A 27,415-nucleotide genomic window follows, 5' to 3' on the forward strand; every position below is an offset into this window, starting at 1 on the left:
ATCACAGTGTCACAAATGCATTTCCACCCAGTGCAGGAATGCCGTCCCTCATCACATGCGGGTGGTGACTTCTGGAAAGGGCCTGGGTCTGCAGGACACATGCACTCTGGCTTTCAGCTGAGAAGCCCAAGGAGCTTGTATGTTTTTATGAGTCAGGAGCTCCCCAGACAAGCTGCTGGCCAATTTCTTCCCTCTCCAGCCCCAACCTCTGCCACCACTTTCTGCCTGCTACCCATCTCACGTGGTGGATAGTGCACAACCCACAAAGGAAAAACTCTGAGCAACAAACCCCAGCCCTGGGGCGGGTGGAGGCAAGGCTGGAGAGCGGAACTGAAAGCCTGCGCAGCCCAGCCTGCAAGCTCACTACCCTGAAGGCGCTGCCCCAGCACCAGAGCCCAGCCACCGGGACCCCACGCTGAGGCAGGATGGAGGATTTAGGTAAGCTGGGCCCCTGCAGAGCCAGTCCTGTGCCCAGGCATGGTGTGGAGTCGTTCCTTCAGCGGCTTGGGGGAGACTTGTCCTTCCTCTATCTCAGGGTCAGGTGGGGATGCTGCAGAGGGGGCAGCAATGGAGCCGCACTCCCTACTGTGCCTCCCCCCATCTCAGGGGACGAATAGAGCCCAGGTAGCCAAGCAAGCACCTTGTCGAAAATGGAGAGTGTTTGAAGACAGGAAATGGGCTGCGGCAGCAATGCAATCCCGGCTGCATGCAATGGGGCTGAGCAGCCCAGTGTCCAAGGCTGCTGGGAATCATCCCTGGCCCTGAGTGGGGGACACGGGATCAGGGAAGCAGCCGTGCGATGGGGGACATCCCTTCCTGTTTCCTAACGTGAGGGCAGTGAGATTTCAAGGGATGGCCAACGTGGTGAAGTAAAAGTGGAAAGAGAAAGTGCTTTGCCCTCCCTGTAGGAAGCGCTGCTCTGGGCACGCAGAAAGCACAAAAGTTTAGCTCTCCCATGCCAGGGCTTGTGCTGGCATGAATTTAAGAGCTGATAGATGTTTCTTTGTAAGCCAGAGATGGTGTGGGGGGGAAGCAAGACCCGTGATGCCAGCAGTCCTCCACGCTTCAGGAAGGCTGTGCAGTGGGGCCGGCACATCCTCTGTTGGGGATGGTGATCTATCTGGGTGAGGGTGCTCAGGGCCACCACAGCCCCTCAGTGCCCGGGCACCTGGCTGGCAGAAGCTACCATAATGCTACTTTTGCTCCTGAGATTTCAGGAGTGGCACAAGACTGCTTAGGGGGATGCACAGGCAGGGATGACAGCCAGTGGCTAGGGTGCCCAACCCAGGTCTCTCCGTGCAGATGCCTTGCTGGCAGAACTGGAGCAGAGCTCTCGCCCAGCCTCCAAGGACTGCATGCTGCAGATGCCGAGCTCCTGCAAGCAGGATCCAGCCACAGCGGGGGCCCCAGCCCCATGTGGCCGTGAGCCACTTGCCTCAGTGGCCCTGAAGGTAATGCCCCAACGTGGTGGGGCTGGCGGCCGAGACCCTGTTCAGCTTGTGACAGGGGTGGTGGTGTTGCCAGGCTGGTAGTGAAGGGTGGCAGGGAAGCATCCTGCAGGCTCAGGTGCAAGGGTTTGTCCTTCTAGGTGCAGCTGCCGCCTCAGGCTCAGCCTCCAGGAGAGGCTTTGAAGACAGTGTACAGGTAAAACATGGCCATGGGAGGGCAAAGCCATCTGGGGCTATCCTTTCCATCAGTAGGACACATCCTCTGGGGTCACCTGGCCTCCTGCATGTCTCCCTGAAAAATAGTCCCTCTGCAAGCTGGGGGGGGGGTTGTATCCTGCATCCCTGCAGCACTGCTGGGGTGAGGGCTGGGCTTCCAGCAGCCCCTTCCATGCTGCATGCGGCCACCCTGTGCCAGCATGTCCCCAGGGAGGCCCCCTATCCCCTGCTGTGGCCTGCGGGGAAAGGGCAACATCTCATGGGCGGAGAAAGGGCAACATCTTGCAGGGGGGAAGGTTCTCAATCCTGGGCACCCTCCAGCCTTGAGGCAGAAGCCACAGCATCCCTCACTCTCTGCCGTGCCCAGCAGTCCCATACCAGTCCCGCAGCCATTGATCCCCTCGCCCCCACCCACGGCAGCCGCCCGGCAGCTGGACGAGCTCCTGGCCGACCTGGGCCGCATGCAGAGTAAGGTGAGCCTTGGCCCTGGGGGAAAGGAGGTTGGGGGCCTGGCCCTCACCCAGCCCTCATCTGGCCCTCGCCACCCTCCTTCCTGGCAGCTAGCGGCTGTGGGGCAGGGAGCTGGGGTGCCAGTGGAGCCCAAGCCCTCACTGGACAACATGCTGGGCAGCCTCACCCGGGACCTGCAGGAGCTGGGCATCACAGCCACCCCCGCCAGCGTCTGTGCCACCTGCCGCAAGCCCATCGCTGGCAAGGTGAGCCCCCCACCTCCATCCTCATGCCCCTCTCCCCTCCGCTCACAGCATCCCCTGGGGCTGCTCTCACTGCCCCTGCCTCCTTGCAGGTGCTCACAGCACTGGGCAAAACCTGGCACCCTGAGCACTTCACCTGCGCCCGCTGTGGGCAGGAGTTGGGCAGCCAGCCCTTCTTTGAGCGGGGCGGGCAGGCGTACTGCGAGGAGGACTATCACCAGGCCTTCTCACCCCGCTGTGCCTACTGTGCCGGCCCCATCCGCGAGGTAAGCCCCCCCAGCCTCCCATGCCACCCCACACCACCACCAGGTGCCTCACCTTGCTGCTTCCTGCAGAAAGTCCTCACGGCCCTGGACCAGACCTGGCACCCCGAACACTTCTTCTGTGCCCACTGTGGGAAGGTATTCGGAGATGACGGTATGTCCCAGGGGATTGGTGTGGGGGTTCCTGTCCCCATTGCCCCCACTCCAGGTATCCCACCCATAGCCCAGCCCTTGCACCCATCGCCCCATCCAGTAGCCCCACCGTCTATTGCCTGCCTTACCTCCTATCCTGGGCATCCCCCATGGCCATGCCCCACTGCAAGCCTCCCCCCAGGTGGGTGCCCATCTTGATGCCCTCCCCACAGGTTTCCACGAGCGGAGCGGGAAGCCATACTGCCACCAGGACTTCCTGGCCATGTTTGCCCCGAAATGCCAGGGCTGCGACCGCCCCGTAACGGACAATTATCTGTCAGCTCTGCAGGGCGTCTGGCACCCTGAGTGCTTCGTGTGCATGGTGAGCGGGTGGCAGGCCAGCAGGGACACTGGGCTGAGTGTGTCCCTGAGGTGGTGCCAGACTTCCTTGCCTCCTTCCCTCCAGGAGTGCCTGAGCAGCTTCGCCAGCGGCTCCTTCTTCGAGCTGCAGGGACGTCCCTACTGCGAGCTGCACTTCCACCAGCGGCAGGGCAACATCTGCCACGGCTGCAGCCGCCCTGTGACCGGCCGCTGCATCACAGCTGCAGGGCGCAAGTACCACCCCGAGCACTTTATCTGCGCCTACTGCCTGGGCCAGCTGCAGAAAGGCACCTTCCGCGAGCACGGCGACAAGATGTATTGCCGGGCCTGCCACGACAAGCTCTTCCTCTGAACCCCAGCCCCCCCAGCATACAGCCACCCTTCTTACCTGGCTGGATGTCCCTGGTATCATCACCACCAACATCCCTGGCATATTCCCTGCCAAGCCAGGCATCCCTGGCATCATCCCTGCTGAGCCAAACATGCCTCGTATTGTCCCACCCATCAACATCCCTTGCATTGGTCCTGCTGAGCCAAATGTCCCCAGCCTTGTCTCTGCCAAACCAAGACATCCCAGGCAATCATTCCTTGTTACCCTCCCCCCAAGACATTCCTGGCATTGCCCCTGCCAAGCCACACATCCTGGGCATTGTCCCCTCAACCTGAAGCAATAAAACACTTGGCCCTACCTTTGCTCTGCTCACTGGTAGCTTTGGGGACAAAGGTGCAAAGCAAGGGGGTTGGAGCCCCCCATAGCCAGCTGCATCCCTCAGTGCTCCCCACTGCCCACAGGTGCACTTCCCCCATAACCAGCCCTGGCCTCCTTGGGGCAGCAGTTCAAGTTCAAGCTCCAGCTATGCTGCACCATACAGGAAATCAGCACCACCCCAGCCCTGCATCACCACAAACCCACATCCCACTGCCACAGGGCAAAACAGTCTTTCCAACAGCAACACAGCTTTAGTAAAAAGCTGGTTTGAAGCAGAAACCAGAAAACTGCTTCAAAAAAGGTATTCCTACAAATTTACAGAATTTCTTTCTGTATTTATTTTCACATGCACACACAGGTGAAAGCAAAGTCAGTTAACATAGTGTTTCAACCTGGCTTTGGTATTCCCCAGGAAGGTACCAGCATGTTTGCAGCCTAGCCATGCTCTACAGGGGCAGCTCTTGCTCCATAAGGCTGCCCCAGCCAAGGTTTTTAAGGATGCACTGGAGAAATTATAGTATTTCTTCACTTGCGCAAAGTCTACCAGCTACCAGAGAGGGAAAATTCAGGGAAACGCTTCCCAGGAGGAAGCCACAATGCTCTAGGGAGAGCTCTCAGCTACCTCCAGAGCAGCCCCAAGCACTCTACAGAAGTCATTAGGAGCTCAGTACAAAGTTTCGGTACTTTTTATTTTTCCTCCATTCTTTTGCTAGAAAGAGGAGGAAATGTCACTCCAGCCCAAGAAAAGGTTTGTCAAAGTGGCATGTTTCAGAGCCACAGACAGCCAAGCAAGCAATGCTCAAGAGCACAGCCCTGCCCCTGAAAAAGACTTGGTCCCAACAGCAAAGCTAAAAACACCAAGGTGGCAGCCTTAGGTGAAAGGCACACAGACACACTTTAAAAACTTTATTTATATAAAAAAATCATTTTGTTTTAAAAGCATTACAAGAGTGTGCACAGGAATCAGACAAGGAACGGCTGGCTGCTCCCTGCTCCCCTCCTCCCTAGCCTCACTCCCTGCCAGGGCCAGGGGTGGCCCAGGAGAGCCAGGGCAGAGGAAAAGAGAAGAGGGAAGCTTTTTTTTTTGGTTCATGTGGAATTAAAAATTAAAAAAGGAATTAGTGTTTTACATATTTAAAGGGAAAGAGAAGAGTTAGACCCCAGAACAAAACCAAACTGAGCTGAGGTGGGGCTGGAGCCAGGAAGGGCTCAGCCAGAGCTGGGAGGTGCTTTTGGGCAGAGGAGGCAGGAGCAAGGCACCAGTTCTGCCTGCTGCAGCCTCCCTGCTCCCCATGTGAGCCCATGCTTTGTGGGGAGCCCCAGGCTGGGGAGGGCTCCTGCTCCAGTTTGCAGCCTCCTACAGAGGCTTCCAGTTGCACAGGGAGCCCACGGGCTCCCCAAAAGATCACAGCACTTAGATGTACCCCCCACCACCACAGCAGAGAGGAGGAGGAGGAGGATTTGTATTGTCCCAGCTCCTGTGGCAGCCCAATCTCCCCAGGACAGGATGCAGATGAGAGCCCTGCACCCTATCGGTGAGAGCAGGGGGGCTGGGATCCCCCCCAAAAAACAGGCTTCCAGCGCCACTGCAGACAGTTAAGGCTCCTGGAGGGGAAGGGAAGAGCTCAGCCCTGCCAGCAGCCCAGGAAACACCCCTTCCCCAGCTAAGAAGCCAGACAGTACAATTCAAAGAGCTATTTCACAGTGGCAAAAGAAAGGCACGTGTCAAGAGAAAGTCAGAGGGGCACCGCCGCAGGCAGCTGGTGCACAGGGGCGAAGGGGGGGGATCCTGGCTCTACCTACATACAGCCCTGCCAGCGCCTGCTCCTCACACCTGGCACACAGTGTGCCCCAAGAAACCTGCCTCTCCCCAAAAGCCTTGCTGCGTCTCCTCCTTCCACAGGGAGCCATCACCTCCCCTGAAGGGAGACCCAGTCCAAGTCCCCCACACTGACCATCTTCCCCACATAAGGATCCCTCCTCACACAGTCACTGAGTAAGGGCCAGCAGCCCCATCCAGACCCCTCTGCAGGATCAAGAGCCAGATCCCCCTTCCCATGCCCCTGAAGCCTCATCTAGAGCAAAGCAAGAGAAGTTATTGCTGTTTTTCCTTCCCCTCATCCCCCCATGATGCCAACCCCCCCTCACCCCAGTCCCACCACCACCAGAGAGGGATGCTCCCATTGTCCCCATGGCCCTGGTTGAGAGTGATCCCACAAAAAATATATCCTATAGGCAATAAAACAAAAAACCCAAAACAAAACAAAAAAGGCGGTGAGTGAGGTCCCAGTCTCTGTCCCTGCAGATGTCTCCAAGCAGAGGGAAGATGTGGGAGAGAAGGCAGTTCCTGGTCAAGGCAGAGATCCAGAGTCCTTTTGCAGCATCCATGCCAGTTGATCTGGCAGAGTCAGGCAGGAGGGTTTTACTCTCTGGAGGAAGGAGGTGGTGGAGGACAGGGAGAAAGAGTTATCGGTCGAGATGTCCCAGAACGGGGAGGTGCAGCGGTCTAGAGGAGGCAGAGTGGTCTGGGCTGCCCCTGGGGGACCAGGCCCAGTCATTTGGCTGGCTAGTTGGCACAAACAGTCCAGCAAAAAATCCAAAAATAAGACAAGGTAAAAGTCAGTCCATTCCACCACAAAGAGTTATATATATATTTATATATATAATATATTATCAACCCAAACTGAGTGGAGGCAGGGACATCAGCTAGATCTTCTGCTGTGGAGAGAGAGGGAGATATGTTAGCACGCCCAGAGAGCAAGCAAGCAGTGGAGGCATAATCATGGCCCCAGTGGATCAGGCACCGATTGCAGGCAGCAGCAATCAGAGCAGAATTTGGATGGTTAAAGCACCCCTAACAGCATAGCAGGATCTGTCACCGCTGTTCAGATTGGGCAGGACACTGCGGGACATACCAACACAGGGGAAAACATGGCAGCATCCTCCTCCGCTTCCTCTACCTCAGGCTGCGATTCCTGCCCCTCCTCCTGCTGCAGACACACAGGGGTTAGTAGGGGCGATGGAGTGTGGGGGGGTGTTAGTTGTGGGAGCCCAGTTCTTCCCTCCTCCTGCCAGCCAGGACAGTGATGTGTCATCTCCCACACCCCAGTCCCACTCACTCTTCCCTCATTAGGAAGAGCTGCTCACCATCAACGGCACTGCCTTCACCGGTTCCATATCTCCAAGGTCACCAGATCGGTCCAGTGTCCTGCTGTGGTCCCTCTCATTGAGTGTGGAGTAGTTGTCTGGAGCAGGAGAGGGGACAGTCAGTCATGTCACCTCCACAGGAGGCAGCACCATCCCCAAAGGGGATAGGAGCTCTGCCCCCCTCTCAGCATACCAAGGAGGCAAGATGCCGCCACTCTAGTCCCTCTCCTACCTGGTCCCATGTTGCTCATCTGGATCTCCTCCCGGGAGGATTTCTTGTCTAAAAGCATGGGAGAACAGATCAGACACAGCCCCTGCAGCCACGAGCAGCAGAGGAACCACTGCCTACCCCAGCTAGAGAGCCCAGACCCAGCTGCAGTACTGTTGACCCAAGGATGCTACAGGACCCAAGTTAACTGCATGCATCATTTCTAGCCCTGAGAAGCCATCTAAAGCCCAAATTGATGGCCTCATGTGAGCAGCTGTGGCTGCCAAGAAAGCTAGGGCTGAAGAGCAGGGAGGGGACAAAGGCCAACTGTTCTGGGTACCCACAAGATAGAAGGATGACAGTGGGGACAGGTGCTAAAGGGAAAGCACCTACCTGTTTTCTGGTTCCTGTCAATGAGAGGCAAGGTGCTGTCATCAAATGAGTTGCCTCCTTGGGTCCGAGAGGCATTGCTCAGGTTCACCTGGAGCATCAGACAGTGACCACTCACACCTTGGCCCAGATATTCCTTCCCCATCAGCACATCCCACCCCTCCAGCCCCTAAGACCAGGAGCCCTCCCCCACAGCCCTTGAGCAAGGGGCCTGAAGCAACCAGAGGGTGCTCCAGAGCCCATGGCTGCACCCACATTAGAGAGTAGAGGTGGCCAGCCTGAACTGGATCAGGGCAGCACCCAGCCCTTAAGCAGCAAGGACAGTTCCAGCTTTTGGGAAAGAAAATGAACCCTGGAGAACCTCGTTCTTCAGCACTGCCACAGCAGCTTTTAGTGCTGCAAACTTTCCTGCCTGCAGATCTGCACACTTATGTGTGGGACACAGGGCTTAACACTTTACAGAGTGTTTCTTCCTTAGCAGAGACTTCCTGCTGGCCATCCACTAAGAAATGGCAGAGGGGACACCTTCAAGGGCCTCCAATCCCACCAGCAAGGTCAGAGCTGAAATTCAGTACTGCTGAGCTCCAGGAACACTTTTCTCCCTGCTGGAGGACCCTACCTCATACCTCAGCCACAACAGGACATCTCCATTCCCCCAACCCCATACCTGGAAATCTGACTTCTTCCAGCCTTCCTTCTCAAGGGGCTTCCGCAGCTCTTTATATCCCCAGACTGTCTGCAAGACAAGGGCAGCTGCTCGGACTTCTCTCTCTGAGCGGTTCCTAGAAAGAGGTGAAGGAAGAGATGTTTGGAAATACCCACGGCCTCAAGGAAGCTCCTGGAAAAGCCCCTCTCTGCCCCTTGCTTTATCCTTCAAGCAGAGCCTACCCAGATTTGTTGATCAGCACCAGCTTCTCAATCCCCTGTGTTTCCCGCAGCTTCTTGGCAGCCTCAAGGTTGTCTACAATTACTTCATTGATGGTGTTGAGGATTGACACCACTGTGTCCTCAGAGAGATTTTTGGCTGGGGTCTGCTGGCCTCCAGGCAGGTTCTTCACTAGGTTAGGGATGGCATGTTTACCTGGGAAGGGGAAAGAGCTGGGCATGAGCAATCAAGGAAGAGGACTGCAAGGCAAAAATCACTGTAGAAGGATCAGGGACAGGTGACCAGTTCTGATGTCCCTCAGCAGGGCTGAGCACATGCTACTCTGGGAGAGGAGTAGACAGACACGGGGCTGATACCATGCCCACACACTTCCTCAGCTGCCAAGATCAGGAGGAAGTTCCTGCCTAACCCATATGGCTATGGAGAGTATGACATCCTCTCCTCCACAGCCCTCACCTATCAGCTCTTTGTTACGCAAGTCAACAGCCAGGTTGCGCAGGGCTCCGGATGCTGCTTTCACCACTCGCTCGCTGTCGTGGGTCAGGAGGTCAGCAATGGCAGAGAGTCCCTTCTCCTGGCGCAGCGCTGAGCGGATGTACCGGCCATACTGCAGAGGAGAGGCAGAGCACCACAGTCTCTCCCTGCTCCTGGCGACACCACTGGGAGCCTTGCCACCCACCCTCATCTTGGGAATGGAAGGTCCTGGCTTCACCCACAGTGAGACAGACTGCAAAGGTCCCATTACTGCCCTGAAGCCCCCCCCGCAGGCCAGGCAAGCAAGATTTCCCTGACATTCTTTCCATAAACACCAAGAGAATGCAGGTAAAGGGGCTGTAGAGCAGCCCCAAACCTTCATCCCTTGCCCCCAGCATACAGAAGGGAAGGACTGGCAGGGAGCCAGCTGCAGGCAGGGACACAGACAGGCAGCCATTGGGAAGACACAGCTGGCAGGCAGCACAGAGCCCTTCAAGAGCACAGGAAATACCTGTTCCACACCTGAACTGGGCTGCTGAACAGCATCTTCTTGGGTAGTGAGCCATGCACAAAGTGAACAGCCTGAAACAGCAGAGCCTTGGCCATCTACAGCTCTGCTGGTACCCCAAAGGTGATGCTCCCTGCTCCCCAAGGCCCACTTCCCTGCAACACAGATGAATGTGGACACAGCCAGCTCCACAAGGCACTCACTGTCCAACTGCCAGCGCACAGGTTCTGAATAGCTCCTGCTGAAGCCTCTAGGATGGCTGGAGTCTTGCTTTCCTTTAGAAGTGAGATGTATATCCGGACCACTTCTGGCTGGAAGAGGAGCTCGTAGCCTGCCAGAAGAATGCAGGTAGGAAGGACTTAAGGGCTCTGCTAGCATTTGACTAATTCAAAGGAGCACTGCTGAGCAGATGAGGCTGGAAGCTTTTACCCAGGCTCACTGCTCCCCGGAGGCTGCATCCTTGGTACAGAGTGGGTCAGGCTGCCCCACACCACCAGAAACCCCAGCCCCCAGCACCAGCCCTGATCAGGGATGCCATGGCTGCTGCCCACAGTCCCCAATGCACCGCTGCAGCTCAGGAGCAGTTTAGGCTGAGCCGCAGCACTGCTGTCATCAGCAAGGAGACCTCAATTTCAGTACAACACCTGCCTGAGAAGTACCCAACCCAGGTAAGGGCACACAGTGGGGCAGCAAACTTGGCAGCCAGGCACTGTGGTAGCAAAAGGCTCAGCCCACGGTCTCAGCAGGAGGAAGGAGAAAACACCCCAAGCAAGTGGCCACCAATGCTGCACTGAAGTAGCTTGGGTTCAGCTCATCCTCAAAGACTGAAAGCACCAGGTCTCCAGCACCCTCGCAAGCAGGGCAGGGATCAGGCCTTCAAGCATTAACTCTTTTCCATGGAAACATATGCCCAGAAGTGACTTGTAAAGCAGCAGTGAGACTGCAGTTTACAGTTGTGAGGCTGGGTTTTCCATCTTGTTCTCTGTCCTCAGCTGTGGTAAGGGATGTCCCCAGCCCCTCAAGGCAGAGCAGGTGGCTTCTCAGGCTTCCACCAGAGACAGGTGCTGACTCCTCCCACAGCCCACATCCGCCTGAGGAGCCACCACCACATATCTGAGCTGCTCACAAGGTCAGGTCTGTCCTAAGTTCCCCTGTGATTCTTCTAGCTCAACTCTTCATGCCCCTGGGAGTGCCAGGGTCCTCCCAGGAACCACAGGGTGTTTTGGGGCAGAAGGAGCTTAACACAAACCCTAGGCTAATGCCCACTGCTTGGCCAGCCAGAGAGGGGCTGCGATTCATAGCCCTCTAGGCAGCAAGATGCTGGTCCCCAGGGGCTTCTTGGAATGACCCTTCCTCATGCTGGAGAACACTTTAAGGCAGGTTTTTTTTTTTGGCTTTAAATCCTGCCTGTTCTTCATGCCCAGGAGAGAAAAGCAGGCAAGAGGGCAATTGTGCTCAGAAGTCCGAGACCACCATAGAAGGCTACCCTTCCTAGGGCTGTGTCACCATGCTGTCCCTCAGTCCCCAAGGCAATAGTTCCCCCTGCAGCCCTAGGAAGCCCATCTTGAGGCAGCACTGACCTCCCCCAAGCACAACAAGCATCCTCACAACTGTCTGTGGCAGAGCTAGTGTTTTAACAGGCACTTGGGCAAACAGAAACATACCTCTCCAAACCAAGCCTCTGCCCATTTGAAAGGCTCACTTCAATGGAAATCAACTCTGCTCACTCCTCTACTGGACTGCTTGTGGAAAAGCAGCCCTGCACACCCAAGTCTTGCACAAACACACTGAGGAACATACCTTTGGCTGGAGTTGTTCTTTTGGGAAAATCCACTGTATCGGCACCAGGGTCTTCTGGGAGCTTTTTACCTTTCAAAGGGCAAGCAGAGAGGCATAAGACACCTCGTCTCCGCACCCATCTCAGCCCAACAGCTCTTTGCCACTTGCTACAAGAACAAGCCCAGAGATGAGCTGAAGCTAAGCTACCAGCATGTCCCAGGAGGGGACATCAAGGGCATTAGCCACACTGCAGGCAATACATGCCCAGCTGGGGGCAGGACAAAGAGAGCTAGAGAAAGCACCCAGTCAAACCACAGAAAAATTAAAACCAAGAGCGCACTCACCTCTGGAGAACCATTCGTCTATTGGCGAAGCGGAGAGAAGGACAGGAGAGAGGGGAGGCAGGAGGAGAGAAGTGCCGACAGCATCATGGGGCAGATCATTTGGCAAGAAAGCAAAGAGAAGGGGAAGGGGCAACACAGGAAAAAAGGGAAGGTGTGGAGTTAGTGGACATCTATCCATCACCAACCCACCACCACAGAAACCCACCATCAGCTTGTGTCAAATGCTTTGGGTAAGCAAAGCAGTAGCTCCCAAAGCCAGGGGAGGCACAGACCAGTGCGTCTCCACAGACAGCTGCAGTTTAGCCTTCACACAAGAGATGCCAGAGTAGGAGCACAGAGACCCCAGACCACCCTCAAGCTTCACTGTAGTAGATCTGTCTTCATCCCGCCTCCCTCCATGCTGCTGCCACCCAACGAACCTTTGCCCTTCTTGGCACCAAAGCAGCTCGCAGCATGGGGCCCAGCATTGTTGGCCGGGGCCAGAGGTGTCTCCTGGTAACGCTCAGCATGGGGGATCTCACGGTGGACTTGGTAGGACAAGTTTCTCAGCAGACACACACAGTTCTCCACCAGCTAGAGAGAAAGCCAATTAGTTTGACTTGGAGCAGCACATGCCCATCCCACATCTCTGACCGAGTGCCCCATCACAGCTTGCAACTCAGAGCCACGTCAAGGGGGTCTGAACTGGGACCAGGGGATATGTAGCTCCATCTCAGATGGAGCTGGAGCATACCCCCGTCCTAAAGCAGGCATGGCCAATTCTGCAGGCATGAGCTCATACTCTGCTGAGCCAAAAAAATATCTCTGCCATAAGCACAAAAGGTCCAAGGAAAGCCTCAAGGAAAATTGAAGTCAACACCTCATCAAGGCAGGTCAGGGAGCCCTGAGACAGTGGATACCAGCATGAGGATGAGCGACACTGCTAGACCCCTGTTGGGGGGCCAACATTCCTACCGCAAACTGCTGGCTGAGCACTAGACACCTCCTGGTCAAACAGTACACAGGTCACACCCCACACAGGCTCTCTCTTCCCAAGCAGAGATCATGGAAAGGCATGAGCCTGGACTGGGTTTTCCCAAGCCAGTCCCATCAGACCAAATCCCTCCCTGGTGAAGATTCCCCCCATCCATTCTTCACCCGTCTTGGGATAAACCCAGTTTCAGCCACCATGAACAGCAGAGCACTGCTAGAGCTAGCTGACAAGGGCAGAACTCTACATGTGCCTGGACAACACCCCCACTGTGGTACCTTGCTGTCTGAGTCCTTCTGGCCGATCTCAGACTGGACTATGTAGATCAGGGCATCCACCAGCCCATCGCATTCCCGCAGCTTCCGACGGGCCTCACTCCGCTCTGAGCTCACATTCCTGGCAGTCAGGAGAGAACCATCATGGGAGAGACAGTTGAGGGCAGGCAGGAGCAGCCCACACCCAGCAGAGCTCAAACCAGAGAAAAGTTCCTGTAGCTCCCCTCCACTGAGAGAAACTCCTCCAAAATCAAGGACTGCATCACCAGTAGCTGTGCTAGGAAAGCAGCTCCTCCGCAGACCTCCTTTGGCAGGTCTAGTCCCAGAAAGCTACCAGGAACAGCCAGGAAGGAGCATTACAGCAGCCCCAACCCACACCAGCTCTCTGCCAGCAGCTGGCAGCCCCTCTCCCATACCTAAGGCAGCCAGCGGTGTTGGTGAGCACCGACTCCCACTCGATATGACGGGGTTTTGAGTCCTCATTGGGTTCCCGCTCCCAGCCTGAGCGGGGAATGACAACCTCATCAGTCAGAGCATGTAGTGCATGATCCACAATGGCCATCTTGATGGAGTCATGCGAGGACAGGTTCCACAGTGTTCCTGCAATGCCACAAGCAGTAGGTGATCAGTCAGACCATGTGGGCTTAAAAACTCACTGTGCATCCCTCAACCAACAGATTAGCCCCTTCTCTCCTCCCTGGAGCCATTACCTGTGATGACCTCCGTGAGGTCCATGTCATGGGCCTTCCGCAACAGGCGCACCAGAGCAGGTACCCCATCACAGTTCTTGATGGCAATCTTATTGTCTTGGTCCTTGCCGAAAGAGATGTTCTTGAGGGCTCCACAGGCACCATAGTGAACCTCTTTCTTGGGGTGGTCTAACAACCCCACCAGCACAGGAATGCCCTTCAGCTTGCGCACTTCTGTCTTCACCTTGTCGTTACGGTAGCAGAGGTGCTGCAGGTAGGCGGCCGCATTGGACTTGACGGCATCCAGACGGAAGCTCAGCATGGCTATTACCTCCGGCAGCTCTGGCTGGCGCCAGTTACCCGGGGCTGGACCTCCCTTCCGCAGGCTGTCCAGACTAGCCAAGCTACCCCGCTCGTGCTGAGCCAGAGGGGCCCAATAGTACCGGTCGGGGGCCACTTCATCCACCAGCATGTCTTCATAGCTCCTAGGAGAGAAGACAGCAGGTGTCAGTGCAAGCTCTAAACCTGGGGGGGATGCTGCACCCCCTCCAACTCACCAGAAGACAGGCTGAAGAACACACAGTGTCTACTCACCACTACCCTGCTGGAGTGCACCGGGCAGACTCCCATCAAGGGCTGGGAGCCAGGCGGCAGAGCAGTGTGGGGGCACTTTCCTGCTCCCCACACAGGGTCCAGCTGGAGTCCATAGCTGCAGAAGGCCACCCCCCATGCATCCCCAGGCCTGCTCCAGAAGCAGGCAGCTGTTCACCAGAAGGCAGCCTCAACAACTATTCCAGTCCCTTCCCACTCACCCACTGGGTTTAGCTTTGGGTCAGAGGCTGGATAACCTCTGCATAACCTCCACAGAGGCAGGAGCCAGCCCCAGAGGCACAGAAAAACATTTGGGCCCGCAGCCACTAGAGGGCAAGTTAATACCACAACAGACTGCTGGGAGAACAAGTCACCCAGGAGTTCCCCAGGCCCATTACACCAGCACTGCATGGGTACAGCAAGCACCCAGAGTCCAGCTTCAGGGCACCCAGTTCTCTGCTGCACTGTCTGGCTGTATCTAACACTGCACCCCCATCACCACGGCTCTCCTGTAGTAGTCCAGGACACACGAGCTGCTGCCAGACCAAGCCACTGCCATTGTTTCAGAGCATCAAGGATAGAGCAAAGATTTTTACCCAAGACGAGGCTCAAACTCTTCTGCCTACCGGTGCCGAGCAATACACCCAAGTTGCACTGCTGCCCAGGGGACAGGCTTAGTCAGGCATCAAGAGACAGCCAGGCTCCAGGGATCAACCTCACTGCTCCCAGCTCAGACACAGGGAAGAGCTGTGGTCCCACACCCCCTCTCCTGGTGAAGTGTGGCTCACCCACAGACCTAGCAGCACTGGGAATGAGCCCCACCAAGCACACGGAAGCTGAAAGAAAGTACAACTAGTCACCCATGAGCCAAGGTGATATTTAACACAAAATCCCAGATTCTCACCCTATTTTTGTAGTCACTGGCAATATAATCCTTCCCCCCACCCAAGCAGAAGAATCCAGTGATTTCCAACTGAAAGGGATAGGAGGGGACTTGGCACTTAAATGGAGGGGCCTGACTACTGCTGTCACCCCTGCCGTGCCAGGGCACTAAGAACACACAACCAAGGACGCACAACCAAGGTCCAAGATGAGGTAGCATCCTCTGGCTCACATCTGCTACAGGGACTGCTCAGCCACCTTATGAGCTCCCAAATCAGGTGCAGACAACCCCCTGCCCCTGAGCAGGCAGGGAAAGTTGCAATGAAGGATGGCAGCAGGTTTTGCCCCCTACACCACCACTTCCCCTACAGCCTCTGGTACAGGACTCACCAAAACCACCGGCTCCAGGTGGCAGCCACTTCCACAGCCACATCCCCCCCAGCTGCTTCTGCAGAGCTGCCCACAGGGCACCACCACAGGTGGTGGCAGTGGGCTATGAAGCTGGCTTTCAGCATGTCCCAACAGGGAAATGCGCTGCTTGCCACATGGCCTGGCTACTAAGAGATGCCAAGGAGTCCGGCTGCTCCGGGGAGTCGCTCCCCGCTGCTGTGGGACACGGTGCTCAGTGCACCATGCCAACCACCACCACCATCCCCCACAGCAGGACAAGGCAGGAGCAAGACGCAGGCAAGTGCCAGCACTGCAAACAAGCCACCCAAAGCTTGTCAACACAGCCAGCAGCTGACCTTGCTCCCATGCCAAGACTCACACACCCCAAAAGGGAGCTTCTGCCCAGCCGTGAGGGTCATTTGGTGCTGGATCCCACCCTGCCCTTCCAGGTGAGATGGGGCTGGGGGGGCAGGGAGGGATCACAACCTGCACTGCCACTGAACCCCCCTTCCCTCTTCCCCTGCTGAGAAGGAGCTTTGAGAAGAGCGACAGGAGAGGGGACTCGCACACTTTGTGGCCGATGGTAGCCAGCACTCGCTGCATCTCTCAGTTCAGCATGCTCCTTCATCTCCTGCATGCCTGGCAAGCCGTCTCCCTGAAGAAGTAATTAACAGCCAGGTCCCTGCTCAAGACAGACATCGGAGGTGGGGGGATGCTGATCTTGCCTGTTCCCATTCCTGCAAGCCAGGTGGCTGAGTGCAGATGGTAACTGAGAAGGCAGGGGACAAGCCAAGCTCAACAGCGCCTGGATTCCACAGATTGCTGTGATCTTTATCCGTCTTGCTGGGGAGGGAGAACCTGCTCACAGGCCACACCAACCCACCTTCCATACCCTGTGCCATCCCTGCAGGACAAGGTGACATCTCCACCAGGGCTGCTCCTTGGCCATGCTTGAAGTAGGACCTTCTCCCTCTGTTGCGACCCAAGTCCCCCAGTCTCCCACTTAGCTGCAGCTCTTGCACCTGTCTCCACACCTGGTTCCTGTAACTCCTGTTCTCCAAGATCTGGAGGGGCAGGAGGAGCATGGACACCATCCAGCCCATCAGAGCAGACTCAGGGTCTCAAAGCCCAAGCAGTTCAGGCCATTCAGGGAGGGCTCCTGCCCCCACATGCTGAGCAGGATGTGAACCCAGGGAAGGTTTGCAAGCCAGAGGTTTCTGCCTTGGCTGGCATTCACCCCCTCCACAGCCCCAGGCTGGAGTGAAGCAGCCACAGGTCAGACATGCCTGCTTAATCCTTTCTGCCCAAGCTGCTCACCATGACAGCCATGTGCTCAAAACTGCCAACACTGGCTTCTCACAGGCTGCTTGAGTCTGTGCAGGCAGCAGGGCCAGCAGCCTTGCCTGCCCTCCTCTAGCCAGCACAAACTTCACAAGGTGAGGCAGGCCAGGGAAATCAATCTGGGTGAACAACCACCCTCACTGGTTCAGCACAGCAACAGAAACACTTGTGCTGGCACAAGCCAAAAGGACAGACAAAGCTCCTCCTTTAGTCCCTTCAGCAGCCAGGGGCTACCATGGATTTACAGTACATGCCTCGAGACGGGCAGATCTCCAGCTGGGCCTGACAACAGCCTCCCTTCCCTTGGGTCTCTCCCTCCTGCCTCTGTTTTATGCCCTAGGAGCTTAAGCAGCCTGTGCTCAGCCTTACCCATCTTCCCCCACCCTGGGGCACTCAGGAGATGTACATCCATCCTAGCTTGCTGACACAAGCCCCTCCCCATCTTTGGGACCCAGGCTCAGCCCCTCACTCTATTCCTACCTCACCACCCTCTGAGCCATCCTCTAGCACCTCCCCAAAACCCCACCTGACAACCCAGGCAGCAAGCAGAGCAGGCTGAGAGGCTTAAGCAGGCAGCAGCAGTGTTTGTGCAAGAGACACAACTGGCACAAGACACCAGTCTACAGGAGTCACAGCCTCAGGCATGTAACATCCCAGGATCCCTGGCCGCATGCCTGGCAGGGGAGTTAAAGGGCCACCAAGACCCTGCTCTGGCTGCCCAAGGGCAGCCACAGCCTGGTGGGGCAGTTGCTCAGCAGTCAGGCTGGAGGAGCCGCAGATCACCCACAGACAAATGAAGGGGAGAAGCTGCTAATGCCAAACAGGTTGAGCAGCTTCTCCCACCCTGCACAAGGACTGGGCCAGGCTGCAGGAATGCTCCCCGGGGCACTCAGGGCTGAGCCTCACTCACCCCAGCCCTAGGCTCAGCACTGCTCCCCAGGGCCGCTCTCAGCTCAGCCAGAGCATGATCACTGGGCTGCTGCTACTTCTGATGCAGGGCTGTGCCACACAGCCCGCATCAGGCATGGTTCCCAGCAGGATAAGCCAGGCTGGGGCAGCGCAGATGAGCCTGCCATCTCACTAGCAGAATGGGTGGCACAGAGAGGGAAGGGCCTGGAGCTACATCCAACTACCCAGTGGAACTCCTCACTGCAGGAAGACTGGCTCAATTAGCACTGAGTTTTAACCACCAATTAAGCAGACAATTAGAACCTGATGCAAGTTTTCTCCTGCACAAGCCACATGTGACTCAGCTCATGGTATTGTCTCTGCTGTTCTCCTTCCTCCAAAGAGGATGAAGTCAAAGGGACCCCCATAGCATCCCCCACCCCAGTGCCTCCTGCCACATACCTGAGCCGTCGCCGAGGATCAGACGGGGTCCCTGCCCGCCTGGCTGTGCCGTAGTCCGACATAAGCCCGTAGTCCACATCTTCAAAGCCCACACTGCGCTGGTCATCCTCCAGGCCGTACTGCTCAGGGTGGAAATGGCTGAGGTCCATGTTGCTGCCCCCAACACGCACTTGAGGCTGGGGGCCATAGATGTCCTGACGGCTGGAGGCCCGGTAGGTGTCCATGGAGGGGCGGTAACGCTCATCAATGCGGGTGACACGGGACAGGCTGCCGTAGCTGTGATCGCTGCCCGGGTAGCCATCCTCATAGGGGCGGCCGTAGCCGTCGGGGTAGTGGTAGTTTCGAGGAAGGGTGGCTGTGCCTGGCTGGCTCAGGTAGCCGCCGGGGCCCCCATTGCCATTCTTGCGGAAGTTCCTGTCCATGGTCTGGACATAGTTGCTGGCGACAGGGGAGGTTTCCAAAGGTAACCCATCAGGCCCCACTGGCACCTGCTGCACTGTCCGGGTGGTCACTGTCTTCACCACTTTCTTCACCTAGAGGAATGGATGCAGGACACACTCTCATGAGGAAATCCACCACACCTCTGCATCCTAGATTATCCTTCCAGCCTAGCACGTTACTCCGAGCAGATTTCCCACCCCATTTCAGCTCACAGCACAGCAAGCTGGCAGACATCACTGCTGTAGCACCCCAGCCAACATGGTCCCTGGCCAGAGCCCTGTCCCTCCATGCTCTCCCCAGGCCTGTACCGTGGTCTCTGTACGCCGGGTTGTCCCATCATCTGATGTCTCCACAGACACAACCGACATGGCCCCTTCTGGGTCCTCCTCCATGGTGTACGTCTCCTCCACGATCTGGCCCGGGTCCTGCATCCTGGGGATTGTGCTGTACAAGAGGTGGCTGTGGTCCTGAAGGGAGCAAGGGACAGGCAGTCAGTCCCCCCCCCACCAACAGGAGCCTCCCTGGAGTCAGCTAGCCCAGAGATCTCACCTCTCAGGGAGCCCTGACATCCTCTTGCACGGAAAGGGGTATCAACAACCCCACACCCAAAGCTCCTTCAAGCCAGGGAGGCCACATTAGAAACACAAATTCCCCCCTCTCCCAGCTATGGTGGGGACACTGGAGCCTTGCCCCCTGCAGCACACCCCACTGGGCAAGCAGGCTGCCCACAGCCAGAGGGCTCAGCTGCCCTTACCTGTGGCCCGTTGAGCTTCAGATCTGGGTATTTCTGCCTTTCCAGGTCAGCATCGCCCAAGAAACGGCCGTTCTGAAAGACACAGCATCACAGCAGGCCTGTTACTAGACTGATCTCCCACTGCTGGGATTCCATATAGCCATCCCCACCTTCCCTGCCAGGCCCCAAGCAGGCCATCTCCTGCATCTGACAGAGGCACCCAATGCACACCCCGTGTGTCACTCCCAGGAGAGCAGCACACTCCTTGGGGGTCTGTATGACATGCAGCAAACCACCCCCCATTCCAGCCTGGGGAAGAGTTGGGAGGACACACCATTCAGCCCCACTCCAGACATCCCAGCTCTCCCACGGTGTCCACACACTCTTGATGGAATGGCCAAGACCCCTCCCTGCTCCCCAGCACAGCCCTGGAGATCTTCCACATCTTCTGACACAGGAGCTGCAACTGACATCCCAGAGGCCCCCCAGAACCGCAAGGGAACAGTGTGGATGCTCGGCGGCTGACTGCAGAGTGCTACCATTTGACTCTTGTGCTCCTCCCTCTGCCCACCCCTTCCTTCTCCCTGACCCACACATCTCTCCTAGTACCACCACCACCTTTCACAGCCAGAAAGGCACCTGCCTCCTGCACACCACCACACACCAGCCCTCTGAGCACCCCTCTCCAAAACAGAGCCTGGGAAAGTGAGAACAGGAGAGAGACCTCAAGCCAAGACAGACGAAACCACATTTCCAGCCCTGTAGAGAAAAGGGATTTCTCCCAGCCCTGGTTTGGCTGTTTGGGTGACAGACCGAGACTCCAGGGACTTGCCCATTGTCACACGAGGGAGACACACGCACTCCCCCACAGCTATACACCAACCCCTTCACTTTGGCCACCTTCCAAGAAGCTGAGTGGGATGGGGAGCAAAGGTGCCCAGGTACTGAATACAGACAGCCTCCAACCTTCACAAAACCAAACCAGAGCCAACCTGGTAGCAAGACCCTCCAGGCTGGCTCCTTCTCCCCATAAGACTCTGGCTGCCGAAGTAGGTTTGCACATCCCCAGATCACTTTCAGCACCATCAGTGTTACAAGACTGGCCTAGCCCTGCTCCACCTCCATATCCAAGGAGAGCCAAAGGAAGGGAGCCAGGCCCGGGGCTGCCCCCACCGAGGCAGGACTGACACAGACAGGGGCTCTGGGAGCCTCCGCACCCACCTCTGCCAAGGGGGTTTTTTACCTGGTGCCGCCGGGTGAGCGTGCCGTTGGCCAAGCCCGGGCTGGCGTCCTGTGGGGAGACCCGGACTCGTTCCAGCTGGGCTGAGACATGGCGCCGTTCCTCCTCAAGTGCCCGGGTCAACTTCTCGAACTGTGCCTCCTGCTCCTTGACAGAGGCAAGGATGCTGGCAGTCGACTCCACTTCCGAGTCGTCCATGAGTGATGGGTGCCCAGGACGGGCAGGACAGGGGCAGAGGGCACAGGGAGGCACAAGCAGAGGCGGCTCGGTGTCAATGTGAGGGGAAGAAAACTGACCCAGAAGGGCAGGAGCCCCTCTCTTCACTGCACAAGATTTGGAGGAGGAAAGGAGGAGAGAAGAGCGGTCAGAAGAGACTGATTTCATTAAGACAGATTCTCAGAACAAGAAAAAAATCTTATGGCATTAACACCCATTCCCACCCACCACCAGAGAGCTGGCAAGAGGGTCTCAAGAGCAGCACAGCCCCAGGCATGACTCAGATGCTTCCTTGCCCCAGCATTTAAGCTTGGAGAAGTGCACTTTGGGGGCAGAAGGTCCTCCCCCATCACACCAAACAGCCAGGTTCAGAAGAGCTGCTGTGTGCTGAGGTTCCCTCTTCCCACAAGGGCCCCCCTCAGGCTGCAGGAAAACTTCCCCTACAAGGAAAAGCTGCCCGCAGGCAGTAGCAGGAGGGGAGGGCATGTCCCTGGGGCAGAAGAGGGGACACTCTCCCACAGAATGAGAAGTGACCCACATCCCATTATTTCCTCCAGGGAAGGGCTGAGGGAGAGGGCTGTGTCACTTATCTGCTTCCTCCACCCCAGTGTGACAAGAGGTGGGGAGACAGCCCCAGCTCCACAGGTGCTTCCTACCCAGGAAAGGGGATTAAGTGGGACAGGATTCCCCTAAAGGGGGATGAGCCCTTTGACTGCTGCCAAAACTCACCACCCTCCAGGTTCTCACCAGGGCTCTCAAGGCTGCAGCAACCCCAGGAGGTCCTCAGTCCACAGATCTAGGGACAGGCATTGGCTTGGACCCTTCCAACATCCCCTCCCAAAGGAGAACAGTGATCAAGCACACCACAATCAACATATTTTGATAGAGAAAGGCAATATTCTTCCATACAGACCTGTTAGAGGAGGAAGTTCAGGTTTGATTGGCAAAGGCACAGGACAGCCACGTCTAGATGCAGAGAGTCATGGGAGAAATAGCCCAGCCACCACAGTGAGGAAGCAGGAGGGAAGAGAGCTGCAGGGACAGCAGGACAGTAGGTCAAAAAAATCACACAAGTAAACTCAAAACAGAGGGCAGGGCAGGCCACAGACTGGAGAAACAGGCTCCTCTCTCCCACCCCCTCTTCTCCAAGAGATGGAGCAGTGTCTGGAGAAGGCTGGTGGGGTGGCAAATGCAGCACTGTTCCCACAGCAGCCCCCAGCTCCATGGAGACCCCAGCATCTCCGACTGTTCCCCACTGACAGGGGAATGGCACAGGCAGAGAGGAGTGGCAAGGGCTCAGCTCTCTGCCCCCCCCTCCCAGCCCAGCCTAGTCCCAGCAAGCCCATCAAAGGTTTTCCCAAACCCATACTGTCATGGCAGGCATGTGGGGACTCGTTCAAGCCAAGCAGCAGCACAGAAACTGCTTTCCCACGGTCTCCAGCATCAGCTCTGCCCACTCCCCCACTGCCACCGCCCTGGTGTGGCTGTAACAGCGACCTGGGACTGACAGCATGGGCAGCATCACCCCTCCACAGAGCCCTGTCCTATCCACCTCCCACAGACAGCCCCACGCTCCCTGGCAGCTCTACCCCTCCAGTCCCAGCCTGCAGCAGATGCTGGTTCAGAGGAGCTCAGAGCAGGGCTTTTTGGGTTTTTTTATTAATTTCCCACACTATCTCAAGTGTATCCAGATCAAACGCTTCCTGAAATGCCTCCCCCACTCCCAAGTCCACTCCTCCCTGTGACTCTGTCCCACCAAAGCTTCCCTCGGACACAGGCAGCCCTGGTGCTTATCAGACACTGTGGCACCAAGACTGAACCCAGCAAAGTAGGCTGGATTTTTTCCAAGTGCTTTGGAAGCCACCTGCAGCACATTTAACATCTGGTCATCACCACCCTGTAATCTGCCTTCATCAATAAAAAAAAATCCAGTTCTTCCACTCATGCCCATGTGGTGCCCAGCAAGAGATGAAACCATGGCATGCACACACTCTCTCCAGCTCTCAGCGCCCTACCCCAGCCCAACGTGGGCCGGGATGTTCGATGGCCAGTCCACACCCCAGGAGGAACACAGCCCACCACTCTTGGCTCAGGAGTCCAAGCAAGCTTTCAGAGGCTCCCAGACATGACTCCTGGCTCATGCATGCAGCTTTCCACTCCTCCCACCTTGCAACAGGTATGCCCTAAGGCTTTTTTTCAATAGACGGACTCCCCAAGCCTTGTATGGAAATACAGGAACAGCTCTGACCCTTGCTGCTCTGAGGTCCCACCTGCCCACAGATTTGCAACAGAGATCCTCTGAAGGAGAGACTTGGTGCCTCCCAGAATGGTGCTGACACATTCCAACTCTCACCCTTGAGTCAAACACTCCCCATCTTTGGTGGGCACCCACCCACTTCAAGCAGGGACACAGATCCTCCACCTTCTGTGATTCACTGAAGGCCACTGTCAGTCCACACTGACATGGAGCAGGTCTGCAGGGCCCAGCTCCACAGAGTCCCACTGCAGGGAGGCTGCTGCAGCCAGCCAGGTGCTGGGGAAAAGCAGCCTGCACCACTGACCTAGGACCTCTCCCCCAAGAAAGGAGGCACATCTCTTTGCCACATCCCAGACCTCTCCAGCAGGTCAGAGGATGGTCCTACCACTCAGATACCCTACACCACTGGAACATCTAAAACCCCAGCCAGAAGCCCCACTGGCTTGTCACAATTTGTTTCTAGAGCGGTATTTCACTAAGCCCTTTTAAAGAGAGGAACAGCCCCCCTACAGAGAAGGGATCCTCCATGACATGGCCTTGCCCAAGTAGCTGTGCTGCTGTGTAACAGCTCCCCAGCCTGCCCTCAACTATTTCTACACAGAAGAGGCAGACTTTTGGAGTGTGAGAGGATGGAGTCAACATGCTGGCTTCAAGGAGGGATTTAGCTGAGACCCTGCTCTTGTGAACCGGCTCACTTGCTTGCAAGCAGCCTCAGTTCCAAGCAGCAAACACAGACCAGCAGGGTTACATAGAGGAGAGACAGCAACCCCAGCAGATTCCTCCAGCCCTACGTGGCTGTCAGGCAGGCCCCGCACAGCCGGCAACGCCTCACCAGCCCCGGGTCCCCACCTCTGCACATCCCCTGGGAATGCAGCCCAGAGAACATGGAAGCTAACAATGAAACTTGCAGGGCCTTCAAGGGCCTCAGATAAGGGGCCAGAGCAGCTGCGAGGCTGTTTCCTTCCCGTCCCTTCCACAGGGAGTAAACACAACAGCAGTGGGAAGGAACAGGACAGATCCCTCACCCACCAGCTCTCCTTGTCCCCTTGCACTCACAAATGCCCCCCCCGCCCATGAAGGAGGGGGGGGGGGGGGGAACGACAGCCCCCCCCTTCCCTTTTGGGCCACCAGGTCAAAGCAGAAAGCCTCAGGGAGAGGAAGCTGCCAAGGGGCTTTCAGGGAGCCTGTCACACCAGGGCAGCCGGAGAAGGGGCTGAGCTGCGGTCCCAGCCTGGTTGGAGCCCATGGCTCTGCAGACCCATTGACAGTGACCAGCTGATGTTCAGGAGTAGCCACCCAAGAGTCTCGCCACAGAATCAGGTGATGTTAAACAGTGGCGTAGTGACTCTTGAGCATCTGGAGCCTGATCTGCATGCATGGTTGTCAGTCCTGCCCTGAACAGCAGGCATGGCTCCATCATGGGCAAGAGGTGCCAGCAGAACAGGGTACCCGCTGCCTGAGTGGGCTGTCCCAGCTCTCCTCCTGGGGCCTTTGCAATTAGGACACACCACCTCCCTATGCTCTCATTCCAGCCATCTAGTCTTCATCGATCCAGGATTAAAGACATAATTACCAAGAGGCAGTGCCAGGTCCAGAGAGGTTAGCAAGCACTGTCCCCAGCTCTCCCCACAAACACATGCTAGCATCATCCCAGGTTGGAGCACAGCCCTTCCCTTACAGCTGGCTAACACACAAACCCCAAACAGCCACTCAGCCTTATGCCCTCCCAGCTGTGGAGAATCTGCCCCAGATCCCTCCCACAGTGGCTCACACACCAGCATTTCAGGGACAGGGGCTTCCTGGGCACTGCACAGCACCTCACCACCTCCTGATGCCAGCTCAGGGTGCCGGTCACCTTCAAAGCAAGACAGGGAGGGGAGGGAAGATGAGACCCTCAGCTCCACAGCCTGATCACACCAGCCAGCAAGCTGCTTGTGACAGCTCGAAGCCAAGTACACAGGATCCCACAAGGGTGAAATTCCAGGGATCGCTTTGTGCCCATTCCCCCCTCCTCCCCAGCCTCTGAAGATACAACTACAGAGCATTTTTCCAAAGCCAGACCCTGACCATCTTTGAGGATAGCTGCATTAAAGCCTTTTCATCATGAGAGAGGCACTTGCTGACACACCCATTACTTAAAAACCCCAGCAAGCCAAAAATATTTCGGCTGGCTCAGTACAGGGCAACACAAAAAGTCTAAAGACAAAATACACCCTAGAGCAACTTCTGCCCCAGGGCAAAAGAAGAACCAGAGCACTTCCCCTGTGGCTATCAGTAAGAGGGGACCCTCAGGGACCAAGGCAGCTTCGCAGAAAGCTTTACACCCCAATCCCCCTGGCCTTCTCTCTCAACTTCCTGGCACCAGCACATTCCTGTGCCGCTGCACCCAGAGGTCCTGAAGCCAGAGCAGGTCCACCAGAGAGACATCCAACATGCAGTGCCTTCAGAGAAGAGCCTCCTTGCTGGCAGGGAGGCATCCACAAGCTAATTTGTATGCACAGAGCTTCCCTTCGCAGGTACCCACCATAATGTTCCTGGTTGGACTAAAGACTTGGTAGTAGCCAAAAGGACACCCTAAACCCTGACCAAGCCCTCCAGAACTCTTCCACTGGGGGCAGCTTTGACATGGCACATTTTTCCAAAACCCCTTGCCCCTGTTTCTCTGCAGGACTGCCTTCCCCCAGAACAAATACTTTGCCTGGAAAAATAATTTCCAGGGCCAAACCACAGCCATACCCACCTAGAGGTCACCTGCACTCGATGGAGATCAAGCCTTGAAGGCTCCCCACAAGGAGTGCTTCCCTGTCAGCCACAGAAAGATTAACCCCCGGGGCCCAGACCGAGCCAGCAGATGGGGAATTGTGCACCACAGGCCAGGGAGAATGGACAAGATCTAGCAGATAAGACACAGGCAGGAGGCTTGACAGGCAGCACCCACAGCAGTGCAGGGGATCTCGAGCACACAGCCCTCTTCTTGGGTCTTTCCAAGGACCTGCTCCAGCCCCCTGCTCTGCACCCCGAGACCCCAGAGAGCTACCACCCAATGGTCCTGGGTTCCCTGAAGCTAAGACCACTCCCTCAGCATGGAGGATTTTGGGCAAAGTTCAACCCAAGCACCTACAAAGCCAGAAACCACCTCCGCCACATCAGCCCTGCCCCAGCTCCCTGCCAGGAGCTCACACACCAGGCGCTCACTCCCAACAGCTCTCTGCCAGCAGGGGGGGGACGGACAGAGTCACATCGGCTCTGACTGCCAAGTCCCAGCCCTCCCCGCAGCTTTACTGCTTGTTTGTGTCCCCCAGGCACTTCTTAAGCAAGTGGCAAGGTTTGTCACCACAGCTGGACACCCCTCACAGCCCCCCTCGCTGCTGTGAAGCATGAGCAAAGCAGCCCTTCTCCTCCAGCTCATCACCACCAGCCATGGTCAGAGCCAGGAAGGACACAGCCCCTCACCCAGGCTGGCTGAGCCCCTGCGGGGACACCAGCAGCTCCAGGCTCCCAGGCCAGACCCACCTGCCAGACTGACAAGAAGGGATGCAATGCCTGAGGAACTTGCTCCTGCTCCAACACAGACCCCAGCACCGACTATACAAGAAAGCCAACAACATCACTCAAATAATTCGCTTTGCCCTATCAATTTGAGGGACTCTGAGGACAGCCAGCTGGCTGCCCACCCTTCAAAAGCAAACATCAACAGCCCTCAGCACCAGACACCGCCCCCCCCCCATCGTCGAGAGAGGAACCAACAAATTCTCCTGGTTCCAGTTGCCTATCATGATGCACTCAGGAAAAACAGACCCCATCAATAATTCAAGCCTGCAATTGTCCGAGCACTTGCAGTGCATTACACTTGCTTGCTCTGCACAGGTTCACAGCCCTGCTAATTCACCACAGGCTTCTGGTCAGTCTCAATTAGCTAAAAAATAAATGAGCCAGCATTTCTGGCATCTTTGCACCCCCCCTGAGCGCAGGGTCCAGGCTTACACATCAGTCCTTAGACCTCAGCCTGCCCAAGGCAGCAAGCACTAACACTAGCCAAGGCACAGCAAACCAGCAAGGTACTGGGCAGAGACCCCACGAGCCCAAGCTCTTCCCCATCTTGTCTGCTTCTGCATTCAGTTCAGGAGAACACAACAGCCCTCAGGCCACTGGGGAAGCAGGACAGTTGATGGTGGGCAGTAGCTCCCACATCCCTGTGTGGGTGATGGGAAGTTTTGGCACAGCTGTTTCTCTCCCACCACCCTAGAGGCAGGAACATGCCCACACCCCACACTGCCAGCTCCCACCACACCAGGGAGGGACCCACCTGCCTGGGCAGATGCGTCCTCGCTTCCAGGTTGTGCAAGCCACCTTGCCCACGCTTCCCAGCCTGCTCTGCCCAAGCCCTGCCAGACCCCACTCTAGGGAAGAGGCTCTCCCATCTCCTGCAGAGGGTTTCAGCT

At 56.7% G+C, this 27,415-nt stretch overlaps 2 protein-coding genes across 4 annotated transcripts; one reads left to right on the forward strand and one right to left on the reverse strand.

Annotated features, from left to right (window-relative positions):
* The first annotated feature begins 347 nt into the window (after nucleotides 1-347).
* On the forward strand, nucleotides 348-3,724 carry LPXN (leupaxin). Its single transcript, XM_010568020.1, has 9 exons — nucleotides 348-438; nucleotides 1,303-1,451; nucleotides 1,589-1,644; nucleotides 2,032-2,137; nucleotides 2,225-2,380; nucleotides 2,470-2,643; nucleotides 2,713-2,794; nucleotides 3,006-3,154; nucleotides 3,239-3,724. The coding sequence occupies exons 1-9, from the start codon at nucleotides 426-428 to the stop codon at nucleotides 3,503-3,505; spliced, it is 1,152 nt and encodes a 383-aa protein (XP_010566322.1). The 5' UTR covers nucleotides 348-425; the 3' UTR covers nucleotides 3,506-3,724.
* Nucleotides 3,725-4,989: 1,265 nt separating this feature from the next.
* On the reverse strand, nucleotides 4,990-21,743 carry CTNND1 (catenin (cadherin-associated protein), delta 1). Of its 3 annotated transcripts, XM_010568021.1 has the most exons (21): nucleotides 21,630-21,743; nucleotides 21,464-21,512; nucleotides 20,504-20,823; nucleotides 19,282-19,353; nucleotides 18,836-18,994; nucleotides 18,087-18,619; nucleotides 13,554-14,017; nucleotides 13,260-13,443; nucleotides 12,847-12,964; nucleotides 12,018-12,171; nucleotides 11,599-11,616; nucleotides 11,276-11,344; nucleotides 9,679-9,806; nucleotides 8,950-9,100; nucleotides 8,496-8,688; nucleotides 8,275-8,389; nucleotides 7,611-7,698; nucleotides 7,242-7,289; nucleotides 7,010-7,107; nucleotides 6,778-6,852; nucleotides 4,990-6,577 (listed from the first exon to the last, which is right to left on the reverse strand). In XM_010568021.1, the coding sequence occupies exons 3-21, from the start codon at nucleotides 20,696-20,698 to the stop codon at nucleotides 6,569-6,571; spliced, it is 2,871 nt and encodes a 956-aa protein (XP_010566323.1). In that variant the 5' UTR covers nucleotides 20,699-20,823; nucleotides 21,464-21,512; nucleotides 21,630-21,743; the 3' UTR covers nucleotides 4,990-6,568. The 3 variants fall into 3 exon arrangements, with proteins under 3 accessions (XP_010566323.1, XP_010566325.1, XP_010566324.1); XM_010568023.1 differs by lacking the exon at nucleotides 6,778-6,852 and having other exon boundaries at nucleotides 4,990-6,580; nucleotides 7,025-7,107; XM_010568022.1 differs by lacking the exon at nucleotides 6,778-6,852.
* Between the last annotated feature and the right edge of the window lie 5,672 nt (nucleotides 21,744-27,415).

Source organism: Haliaeetus leucocephalus, unplaced genomic scaffold (genome assembly GCF_000737465.1).
Source record: "Haliaeetus leucocephalus isolate CR32 unplaced genomic scaffold, Haliaeetus_leucocephalus-4.0 Scaffold236, whole genome shotgun sequence".
NCBI classification, from domain to species: Eukaryota; Metazoa; Chordata; class Aves; order Accipitriformes; family Accipitridae; genus Haliaeetus; species Haliaeetus leucocephalus.

Bases quoted from the DNA above. Each gene is read 5' to 3' on its own strand.
- LPXN (XM_010568020.1), top strand. The intron at 2,138-2,224 runs GTGAGCCTTGGC...CCTTCCTGGCAG, and splicing joins TGGGCCGCATGCAGAGTAAG to CTAGCGGCTGTGGGGCAGGG. The intron at 3,155-3,238 runs GTGAGCGGGTGG...CCTTCCCTCCAG, and splicing joins CTGAGTGCTTCGTGTGCATG to GAGTGCCTGAGCAGCTTCGC.
- CTNND1 (XM_010568021.1), bottom strand. From the start codon at position 20,698: ATGGACGACTCGGAAGTGGAGTCGACTGCCAGCATCCTTGCCTCTGTC. The intron at 18,620-18,835 runs GTACAGGCCTGG...CCATTCCTCTAG, and splicing joins CCCGGCGTACAGAGACCACG to GTGAAGAAAGTGGTGAAGAC. The intron at 7,699-8,274 runs GTATGGGGTTGG...CTGATGCTCCAG, and splicing joins GGAAGAAGTCAGATTTCCAG to GTGAACCTGAGCAATGCCTC.